The sequence below is a fragment of the Momordica charantia genome (assembly GCF_013281855.1).
Source record: "Momordica charantia cultivar OHB3-1 chromosome 1 unlocalized genomic scaffold, Mcharantia_2.0 BLBB01000001.1, whole genome shotgun sequence".
Lineage (NCBI taxonomy): Eukaryota > Viridiplantae > Streptophyta > Magnoliopsida > Cucurbitales > Cucurbitaceae > Momordica > Momordica charantia.
In genome coordinates this window covers 20,007,553-20,019,163 of record NW_028275157.1, presented here as the reverse complement: position 1 = coordinate 20,019,163, position 11,611 = coordinate 20,007,553, and the positions used below count along the sequence as shown (strand labels likewise).

The window sequence follows — 11,611 nt, the reverse complement described above, 5'->3', positions numbered from 1 at the left end:
TTTTTATCCTTCTCGATGCTATTTTTTTTAACAAATATATAGCACGATTTCGAGCATGTGTATTAACATGTCAACACGGACATGTATTGAAAGCTATATAAGTTTGTCAATATGAATATTGAGGTAAGTAAATATTAGGAGACAAAAAAATTGATACATAGTTTCTAATATAAAAACAACAGCGGCCAAAATCATTTTTTAAATTTATTTTTAAGTTCAAAAAGTGAAATAGACCTTTTGGGAGGTTTAAAAATTAAAATAGTTATTTTTTTAAGTTTAGTGATTATATTAGAATAAACCAAAACATTTAGGGTTGATAATGAGATTAAGCCTATTTTTTTTATTATATTGTTTTGTCTCTTTACAATTTTTTGTCATAGCTGTTTCATTCTTCAACTTATAAATTTACTTATTTAACTGCATTTTTGTTCAAAGGACAAAAAATCTATATCCAGAAGGGACTAAATGTGTAGTTTAATAAAAGTTTGACGGTCAAAATTAAAATTTATAAGTTAGTTAAAATTTAATCGGATGGGAACCCAACAATGACGATAGTAGCCAACAAATATAACTCATCAGGTAAGGTATCTTATTCCTTCCCTAGAGATTGAAGGTTCAATCTATGACCCTCATATATATTGTGCTAAAAAACAACCGAAGTATTAAATGACTAGATATTTAGTAACTTAAATCTAAACTTTCACTATTTTATACTTCCATTTTTTGCTCTACGTTTCTAAAAATTAAACTTAAAAATATTAAATTGACTTATATGTTATTTTGTTTTATTAGATAGTTTTTATAAACATTTTTTAAATTTAGCTAAGAATTCAAGAGGTAAAAATTTTGTCAATGAAATTATAAAAAGCAACATAATTTTTAAAAATAAAAAACTAAAAATAAAATAGAAACTGCACCTAAAAGTTTATAGATCTAAAGGGAAAAAAAATTAGTCAACGGTTACAAAGTAAAATCACAAAAAAAAAAACCCCACTATGATAATTTATTTGCAATTTAAATAAACAAAGTTTGTTGATTATCACATGTTCACTGTACTCCATTACTCGTACACTTCTTTATAAAAATAAAAAAATAAAAAAAGAGAGATAGAATTGATCTCTAAACCTAGAATTTAGATATTTGTTTGAAACACAAAATCCACTTTAATTAAAAAGATGGCATAATTATCGTAATTTTGTGAATGTTTTGATAAAAATAGCTACTATATTCAAAACCCAAATAAAGCAAAGGCGAAGTCCTATGCAGAGAGATTCAAAAGAACCCTACGATTTACAGTACACGCTTGGAGAAACAACAGCCACACACATTAGATTCACAAGATAAGACCTTAAGGCTGAAGAAAACATCAACCGAAGCACTGATCGGCCGGGAGAGGGCCGGGGATGTAGCCCTGTTCCAAATACTGCACCCCAAAAACCACCAAAATGGCCAGTAAACACAAGTACGACACACCTTCTACGGCGCCCAGTAGCCCAAAAGGGCCATTCGGAAGCCCCGATCCAGTTTTGCTCTTCGTGTACAGTGACCAACCCACGATCCCCACCACTGCCAAGTAGCTGACCCCCTCCAATGCGCCGAGCGATCCCCCGGGTCCCGGCGGCAGCCCGCACCCGGTTGTCTTCAGGGTGTATAGTGACCAACCAATCACTGGGCTCGCCACTAGCCCCCCGGCTATGGCCACCGTCTCGGCAATGCCCCCTTCTCTCTCGCTTCCTTCCTTGGCCATGCCATGGATCTTCAGTGCCGTCCCTGAACTCGCTGGCTTACATGCGAAATCCAAACGATTGAGCGGCAATGGTCGTACTGACGAGAGTGCTGACAGCTGCAGCAGCATCTTTCCCAACTTTCTCAGACTATGTCTGTCCTGTGTGTGTGTATGTAAGAGAGAGAGGGAAAGAGGGAGAGGGGGAAATGGTGGTTCTGTAAAGACCTGACTTTACACCTTATCCTTCCGTGGAATACTACAAATATTTGATTAAAATCTGGACCAAACCAACGGTCTTCATTAAGAGACGAGTAATTAAATTTAAATAATTATGTAGGCATCTCCCTTGGGATATATTAGATAGATGAGTCAAAAGAGCCCGAACGCATACAAAAAGCCTACCCTGCACTGAAATTCCTACACTAATTAGACATGCCCCTAAGACTCTCCTCCTTACAACTTATACAGTCCCCTGACCAACTTTTACATAGTTTGGTAGTTCAGACATGTAAAAGGCAATAATCAAAGTGTGTGATGAGAGTTTTAAACTAAAACTTGGTATGGGAGTAATTAGTTATGCGTACCTTAATCCTGTCGGAAACAGTGAATTCTCCTTCATAATGGAGTTGACGTGGCCTTATACATGGAACTTAGTACTATGTGCTTTAACGAGAGGGTCGTTCTCCCATACAAAAGCAAGGAAATGTTTGCTTCGTACCAGAATACTACTATGTATCTATCTCTAGCATCATTTTTCTTCCATTTGGACACCATTTCATTCCGTTGAACCACTATAGCATAAACGGCTAGTTAAAATTTGTTACTTGCTAGTTGAACATGATACAGGAATCCGATGGCAATGTTGGTGACTGTGGTGTGGAGCATCCATGCTTCATACACCTTCTGCTCTTACTGTTAGCTGTTGGAGTGCTCCTTAACAATATCCATTCCCTGGTTATCGCTTTGACTCTTCTTTCCAGCAGTACTTGCAACAGAAGTCCCTTTAGCAGGATGTGGTTGACAAAAAGTTGTTGACCTGTTGGTCACGGGGTTATACATCCCACGGGATACAAATTTACTCTCACTATCTTCTTTGACTCTGGATGGATGACCCATGTCGGAGATCTCGATGGGTATAATATTTGGTTTAGTCTCTTTGTCCTTATCTAACGAAGTCCCTTCAAATGCATCAACTTTAGGAGCTGAAGAACGGCCTGAAGCAATTACAGTAGTTGGAAATGCCCTTTCAGGAGGAACCGCAGGAGTGTAATTAGATGGAAGCAAATCGTCCCAATTTTCTAGTAGCTCTTTGTAGACTTTCCGGAGGGTAACTTCAGTGAGACCTGTAACCTTACAAATTTCTGCTTGCGTCTTCCGCTTGTCTTCTAATTGGCAAGCCAAATATATAGCGGCAGCAGAGATGCTAATGGGATTCCTGCGAGTGCAGAAGCATTTGTTGATGACAACTTCCCCAATATGAGTTGCCAGTTCCTAAAATTCATAGTAATTATCAACAAGCATGATAGAGAGAAAATATCATTACATGTTACCATATACTTGGAGTTTAAGGAGAAAACGGCAAAAGATTGTTACCGTATCCAAGATTCTTATTAAGCTAGAAGAAGAGCTTTACTTGTGCAAAGTTGACATGAATATAAATCACAAATCACTTTTCTATTTGATATTAATTTATTGGGAAAAAAAAACCGATTTCTAAGGTTATAAAAAAAGTGTATCTAAAGGCCATCACGCACACAAACAGAAAGAGAATCACAATATGGAAATTAAAATTTTCAAGAAACACACACAACACAAATAGAAAGAAAATTGCAGTATGAAGATTATTTTCTTTTGTATGTTTGCATGTATGGGAACCCTAGTCAAAAATGTTTACTACTTATGCTTTTAGAAAAAGAAAGAGACATTTTTCACTTTGAATTGGTCAAAATATGCGGAATTTCTTACTTTTCGCGGAGGATTAGATCCAGTAACCGGGGGTCTATGGTTAACCGATATTGCACACCATCATTTAGCTATTGCAATTCTTTTCCTGATAGCGGGTCACATGTATAGGACCAACTGGGGCATTGGTCATGGTATAAAAGATATTTTAGAGGCTCATAAAGGTCCATTTACAGGCCAGGGCCATAAAGGACAATTTTTTAAGAAAGAAACAACTATTTCCACTCGAGGAGAATACAAGAAAACAAGGGGGAGATGAGACGATCCACTCTAAGCCAAAGAAGACAGCAGAAAAATACTCCAGTTGGCATTTATTAGAAACACATTTGAGTTACTAACTCAGAAGAAAACTGCTTTGGGACAACGTGGTGAAAGGCTAAAAGCTACGTTAAGGAAGCTGTGGTTGAGAAGAAATACCAAGTCTTTGAAGGGATGAATATAGACTTTACACAACTGTGAAAGATTGGTATTTAATGCAGGGTACTTCGAAACCTCCCTTTGTTTATGTTACGTGGGAGGTGTCATATTGTTCCTCTCGTACATCTACCAAACTTCCTCTAGCTCTCTAAATTTATCCTTGAAGATTTGACAATCCTATCAACTACATTTCAGGAAATGATAGCTTTCATTGCACAAAAACAAATGACCTTGGCCTTATAAGTTATAACGAAACCAATCTGTTCCTGAACAGTATTTTAAATAGCCTGAAGCAAAATAAAAGATAAAAGAAAATATTTTTCCAAGAACAACCAGAGTTCTCTCGGTGAACTTTCTTTTAGCCACCTTGTGAGGTTACTGGATTCATTTAATTGGACTTAATTTTATAGGATAAGTATAGGGGTTTAGTAGATGTTGTAGAAATCAGTCTCTTTTTGGTCTCTAGATGTGTTTATTGCATAGAGATCCCTATAGCTACTCCTTGGATGAGTCAATTATAGGGGTTTTTTAAATATTCCTAAGTTGAGGGGGTTTTAAGCTCCCAAGTTGGGGAGTTTTAGGATTTGTCATGCTGTTAGCCCCTATCCTTGATCACGATGCATGTAATTTATTAATTATCTTGAGAAGCCAGGAAATCAAATACCACTACTAGAACATAAAAATTATATAAACTCCATAATGCTTTTTACCTAGAACATTTGAGAATTCAATGAAATTACCTTTCAAGATGTATTTAGTGCTGCAGAAATTTTGATCATATTGAATAGATCCAACTATCTACAGTCCATACAAATCCTCTTTTCAACATTACCATGCACACCAATCAATAAGTCAAGACTACAGAAACCATAATGTTCATTAACCAGATATAAGAAATGAAATTATGGTACCTGAGCAGATTTATTGAGTTGGAGAAGCGTGCAGAACCTTGGCATATGGACTGATATGGAATTGCTATTGATGGGCTGACTTAATTGCAGAGCTTCTCCCAAAATCTTGATATACTTTCCTATCTCTTTTTGGGGTACATTGGCCGCAATGGAGATTTCCTGTTATACTCACAGTACACACCACTTTAGATGTCATAGAAGTAGAACTAAAGATGACAAGACATAGGTCATAATTACAATTGGTAGAAGTAAAGCAAGCAAGGTTAATTTATGAAATGCAAACAAGTTCAATAATAAGGACAGCTACATTGACCCTTTTAAAGAACTTCAAATAGATCCATGCAAAAGTTGATTTAAAAAGTATTAACAATTATTTTTTGAGATTGTCTGAAATTGACGTCTCAAGCATCTAGTTTCATGAGAAAGAAAATAAATAAATGAGAAACGAAACAAACCGTACTTGCACCAGTTAGCTATCAGAGAAATTCCAACTATGGAGAAACGACTGTACTTTACAAACAAAGAGACCAAACGCATAAATATTTCACACGACGAAGTTTTTTATAACAAGTAATAACCAGATTGACAATGAAAGCCATAGGGTGGACAACTATCAAAGAAACACATCCACGGACAGTAGCCGCACAGATTTCTCGATTCAACTTGACAGTGAATTTCCTCAAATTTTCTTGAACGTAATGCGAGATTATCAAAACATATCACAATGAAAGCAAGAACCAAACAACTGTCAGAAGTACACAATTAAGTGAAATATAGACCTGAAGGGTTCGGGGCTCCTGCGCCTCCCTAATAGCCTGAACAAGGGCAGCAGTGGCAAGCGCCTCGACGCTCCGGTTCCTTAAACAAGTAGCGGAGCAACAGTCCCTAAACAACTTAAACGCGTGCTCGGAAATATAGTAATCCAGCCCCAAAAGAGAAGCCACATCGATAATCTGCATATAAGCCCTAAGATTATCCACCACAACCGTGGATGAAGACGGCAAATTAGATGACGAAGTAGACTCTAGGGTGCGCTCGAGCTCCGCGAGGTGGCCGGAGAAGGAGAAGCAGGAGCGGAGGAAGAGGGGACTGTGCTCCAAGGACCATGTGGAGAAGGCCGTAACGAAGCCTGTGGGCTCGAAAGGATCCAGAGCTTGATCGTGCTGGTGGTGGAGCGGAGGGGTTGGTAGGTCGGAGGTGACGAGGGAAAGGGGGTTATCTTGAGCGCGAAGCTGGAAGAGATGGTGGGGCTGGAATTGGCGCTCTTCGACCACACGGCCGCAGGAAATGCACTCCGTGATGGACTTGCCGGAGCTCGAGGTGGCGCACCGCCCCTGCGCCGCCGAACAGTACGGGCACTTCATTGTTGTCACAGTGCTGCCAACGTTTCAGCGCGCGTCTGTTTGGTAGCGAGTGATCGTATAATCTCAATCCGATTCGAGGGAGCCAAGTGCATCGCCTGCGTTTTTGATATGATTCTTAGGTTAAAATACTATTTCATTTCCTCTCACACACATTTGGTTATTTTACTTCAAAGTTTGTACTTCAACCCTTCCAATTTTAATAGGTTCTACCTCCATGAATCTCATCAAAGTTTGAACAAGAGAATGACCAAAAATGTACCAATATTAACTCTGTCTTAATTGATAGATACTCTTTTTTCCTCAAATTGGAAGTTTGAATTCCATACCTCCAATTTATTGTACTAAAAAAATTTATGCAACTTATTTTATTACTAATTACCTCTCCCGTATGATTAAATTAATTTTAGAGGAAGGATATGAAAATTAATAAAAAGAATGATACCAATAATGTGAACCTAAAAACACGTGGAAGATTAAAGCAAGGAAGAGCCTTATTGAATCCGACTTGAAAATACAAATACATAAGACTTTTTTTTATTAACGATTAAGAGACCAACAAAAGGGATAAGAAAGTACCACGAGGTTGAAAAAGTGAAGTATGACGTACATCGGTATTAATAAGTGTATTTGATTTCTTATCTAGAAGTCTATGACATGTGATGCAACTATGGACTATAACAATATAAATAAGATGTCATTTGTATAGAGAACACGAATTAAAATAATATATTTATTGTTAATTTAAACGTGGTTCAATTGATTAAGGATATTTTTAAATAAAAAAAAGGATATTTTCATTGTCATTCTAAGTTTTGAAAAGGAGAAATCCGAAATAATATTGGCTTTAATTTTCGTAATTATCATTTCAAATGGAAATTTCACAACCTTCTGTTTCCCTATGCATTTTCTGAATGGTCGATTTTATAAAAGAAACATTCCAATTTTGAAGAGGTTCGTTTTTTTCCACCCATTAGTTAATCACTCTAGCTAGCGGGGATCACATCACATGATTACTAATCCCAATAGTAAGACCCATTAAACAGTCTAAACATGTGTAGCACACAACTCCGATCTGTCCTTTAAGAAAAGATGCAAAAATTTGTTTGGAGTTTGGACGCATTCCAAAAAAGCACTTTAAAACAAATCAAAAGCACTACTATTACACGCATATTCTGAACGTTCCTTCCATATGCTATGCATTTCATTAAACCTCTTTCAGGGAAAAACCTGCACCTAAATACCTAATACAATACGCTGAAACATGGAACTCTGAAGGTTGAAGTTGAACATGATTAATCCACTAAAAGAGTTACTCAATGCAGTTTCATTAGTTTCACTTGATGCATAATTCTATCATATGAAACATTCATTCATATAGACTTCACACTCAGACAAAGTACCGGTATTATAATTATCCAAAGTTTGAATCGCAGAGGGGAATCACAGAAATGCAGACAGAACTGTAAAAATATGCAACCAATGGGTTGGAAGTATAATTTATATGATCTCTTCTACCTGTTTAAAAGATCGTTGAATATGAAACTTTCAAAACTTATCTTTCACCTTTATAAATACCATTAACAAATATCACTCTAACATTCTAAGCAAAAAGGTTGTTTGACCCATCTTGCAATACTGTAAAACAAAGGGGGAAAAATCAAAATTTTAAAGAATGTAGATTTGCCAGTCACTGCCTCCTACAAACTCCAGACAGCAATCTAGCGGCAGAAAGGGCAGAATAGAGAGGCCTCGAACCTTGGATCAGAGTGAACATCATCCATGTCACAGCTTACTCCCAGTCGTGGTAGCTGTTTCCCTGTTTTTATCTGCTATTTTCTGCATCTTAACGAACCCTCGTGCACTCTGATGATAAATATATGAAAATAACAGAGCATTAAAGTTATAAAGCTTGACAAGGCAAGCCAAATACAAAGAAACAGAAATGTTTCCCAAGCATAATTTCAGTATCCTCCTCAAGAGTTAAGGATATTATGAGGTGTTTTGAGATGCTAGAACAAAATATGACAAAGTTTTACCCTAAAAAAAAAGAGACAACAAAAGTCTCATGAGCACAAAAGAAACCAGAAGGTCCAGAACATGCATTCTAGTCAGTGATTACTAATTACCATGTTTGCATCTGTTCTAATCATCACGGATATTAGCAATATGAGACAATATGCGATAAATGGAAACTTGCTATGGCAATAGTTTTTACAATGAAATCTGAGGATATGCTTAACATTACCAGTGAAAGATCAAATCTCCTAAAATGTCTACATCTCACTAGAGTAAATTACTGCCAATAAGAATCAATAACTTTCCCTCACTCCTGATAAAATGTTCACTAGTGCATCATCTCTGAAAAGCATAAGCTTTGATCAGAGCAAGATTTCATTTACTTGTTTGCAACCTATTCAACCTGGAAGTCTGTCCTATCAAGTTCTCCCACCAATCATAAACAAAGCCCATGCATCAATAACATATTGGAGATTTCTGAGAACTGCTTGGGAGTTGAGTCACAATTGTTTAGTTTTGGAAACAAAAAACTAGTGAATGCATGTTATATAACCTGGGAGAGTTTTATTTAACGGAAAAGCTAAAATTCTGTAGGGTTGTGCCGTGAGGGCCATCTGTTAGGCTTATTTGGAAAGAAAAAAGTCAGAGAATTTTTAAGTACACTGTAAAAGATAACCTTAACCTCTGTAAATCACCAGATCACACCTCTACAAAACAGTTATATTTTTTGCAAAATGGACTAAAGATCTTGATCCTTTTTAGGCTGCAGGGTGGTATGGAGGATAATAAACCTCAGGGCTCTCATACGCTAGTGATCATTGAAGAATGAACTGTAGTTTCCTATTTCAGACCGCTATAATTCTTTATCAAGCAGATATAGAGAGGATGACAATTGAGTGGCTATCCAGCCATCCAATTGGTTATAGAGGGAGGTTTAGAACCAAATGTGAATCTGATGCAAAACTTAAGACATGTCAATCCTTGCTCCCTTGCGAATCTCATGAAGCAATTGACTAGGCATGCTGTATACTATATATCAAGCCTTTGGTAAAGACAACCAATTTTGCTGATTATGCATGGGAAAATTTATCTTAAATGACTAACATTTATCCAAATGGCCAAGTTTCTGAATAGGCAAAGATATCAAGAGTCGAGATTAGGATCCCATTCCTCGAATGGAGACATAGGGTTGCACTAGATAATCGAGCAGTTCATTATTCTAAAAAGATTAATGTGCGATGGTGCAAACTTGTTATAAATCTGCAAAACACGCAGCACAGGAAATGCTGGTAAGCCAACTCCCCATAAGCACCTTCCTCGCATCTCCTCTTAAACATTATTCCTATAAGCAATATTTGACTGTTGTATCATGTTAAACGTTATATGTATCATTTCCTACCCTCGTACAAGTTCATTGAGAATCAAAGTCAACTGCAAAACTGCAATAGTAACTGAAATTGAAACCATTCTCCCCCCACCCGCACACACGGAGAGGTACTTAAGAAACATGATATCTCCCCTCTACTATAGTCGCTCTTCGTCCAATAAAGTTCAATCTCAGATGAATTATGAAGAATACGACCAACTTCAAAGTTAGTGGGGTGGGCGTGCCATACCATTAGCATTTAGTGTTAATACAACTTCCCACCTGTGATTATTATAATTGCGACACTCAAACTTGGGAACGGGAAAAAGACTCGACTTCCACTGTTCCTGGTTTGGAATTATAGTCCATAAAATGCCCTAGATACCGTTTTATGTGCTAAGCAGATAAGATCATCAGCAGAGGCAGCCGAGATTAGAACGTAAGCACGAGAAAGAAATTAACTAACCGTTGATTGCTCCGAAGTCGCATCGATAACAATGGAGTGCACGGACATCCGGGCGATCTCGGAGATAGCAGCCTCTCTATCACCCGGCACTTCACTGGTCAGGTCCTCGTACGCAGCCTCGAACGCCTCTTGCCAGAAACGCGGTAACCTGATCCGTCGGTTATTTGTGTAAACGTCCCACATGTGCTTCACTACCTTCTCCCTTTCCTCCATCTCCTAAAATTCCAAACCAACAATTGGGGGAAAAACCATGAAATCGATCAATTAAATTCCGTCGAGATCTGGCTCAGAAATCACGTATAGATACAGAGAGAGAGAGAGAGAGAGAGAGAGAGAGAGAGAGAGAGAGAGAGACTAACAAGCACATCGAGATCGTCGTTGATGTTAAAATCGACACCATCAGATAGGCCATTGAGATTACCGGCAGACCATCGGAGAGAGACGGTGCCGGTGAACATGGACCAAAACGCGAGCAACAAAATGGCAGCCAATGCCCAGAACTTGTAGCGGCCTTTGCCGAATAAACTCGAAACCGAGCTCTCTTTCTTCCCGGCACTCGCTATCGTCGTTGGAAGGACATCGTCGTCCTTCATATCGATCAACGACAATAAGAAAAACGAAACAATCAAATGGACTGTGCCGCAGAATCGAATTTAGAAAAATGAGAAATTATGGTGTCGCAGTGATCAAAGATAGACCCAGATTCGGACGGAGAAGACAGTTTCTTCTCTCACTGAAGATAGAGAGAGAGAGCGAGAGAGAGAGGGAGAGAGAAGTTCTTTTTTTTTTTTTTTTTTCTTTTGAAGCGAGAGTGAGAGAAAAGTAATTGGGGGGTAAAGATTAAAATATTATACTGTGGGCGCGCATTTAATTATACTTGGGTTAAAGATTTTAGTTATTTCATTTAATTAATAACTCAAATCATAATAAAAGTACGCGGCGGGATGAATCTTTGCCATAGCGGCTAAGTATTGATATTATTAAGCATATGGTATTGGTATGCTGAGACTACCGACGCCAAAACGACGTCGATGCAATTTAGCAGCAACGCTCAAATGGCTTCCTTTTACTAAAAATTTAAAATAAAACAAAACAAAACAAACCAACAAACAAAATTCAAATTTAATCTCTTAAAATTAAGTTTATCGATATATAATATTTTAGTTGCCACTGTTTGAATTATTATTTTAGTACAATATTTGAATTGTTATTTTAATCAATATGTGATGACAAAAATTCAAATTTATAATTCTTTTTTTAGGAACGGTATCTTAATTAATTGGACTATGTTCAAGTAGAATTTTATACAATATATTTATTGTCCCACAATATTGTAAATGTTGATCTAACTTATTTATTACATAAATCATAATATCTAAGATT

General features: G+C 37.2%; 3 protein-coding genes across 3 annotated transcripts; all 3 read right to left on the bottom strand.

Moving 5' to 3' along the window:
- Positions 1–1,162: 1,162 nt before the first annotated feature.
- LOC148213412 (anti-muellerian hormone type-2 receptor) lies at positions 1,163–2,580 on the bottom strand. Its single transcript, XM_088124700.1, has one exon. It carries the CDS (start codon positions 1,853–1,855, stop codon positions 1,367–1,369), a length of 489 nt encoding a protein of 162 aa, XP_087980826.1. The 5' UTR covers positions 1,856–2,580; the 3' UTR covers positions 1,163–1,366.
- On the bottom strand, positions 2,042–6,545 carry PBRP (plant-specific TFIIB-related protein). Its single transcript, XM_022276692.2, has 3 exons — positions 5,796–6,545; positions 5,017–5,175; positions 2,042–3,217 (listed from the first exon to the last, which is right to left on the bottom strand). Exons 1-3 carry the CDS (start codon positions 6,378–6,380, stop codon positions 2,642–2,644), a joined length of 1,320 nt encoding a protein of 439 aa, XP_022132384.1. The 5' UTR covers positions 6,381–6,545; the 3' UTR covers positions 2,042–2,641.
- A 1,372-nt stretch (positions 6,546–7,917) lies between these two features.
- LOC111005257 (uncharacterized) lies at positions 7,918–11,031 on the bottom strand. The gene is made up of 3 exons (XM_088121753.1): positions 10,588–11,031; positions 10,229–10,444; positions 7,918–8,243 (listed from the first exon to the last, which is right to left on the bottom strand). Exons 1-3 carry the CDS (start codon positions 10,819–10,821, stop codon positions 8,163–8,165), a joined length of 531 nt encoding a protein of 176 aa, XP_087977879.1. The 5' UTR covers positions 10,822–11,031; the 3' UTR covers positions 7,918–8,162.
- Positions 11,032–11,611: the final 580 nt, after the last annotated feature.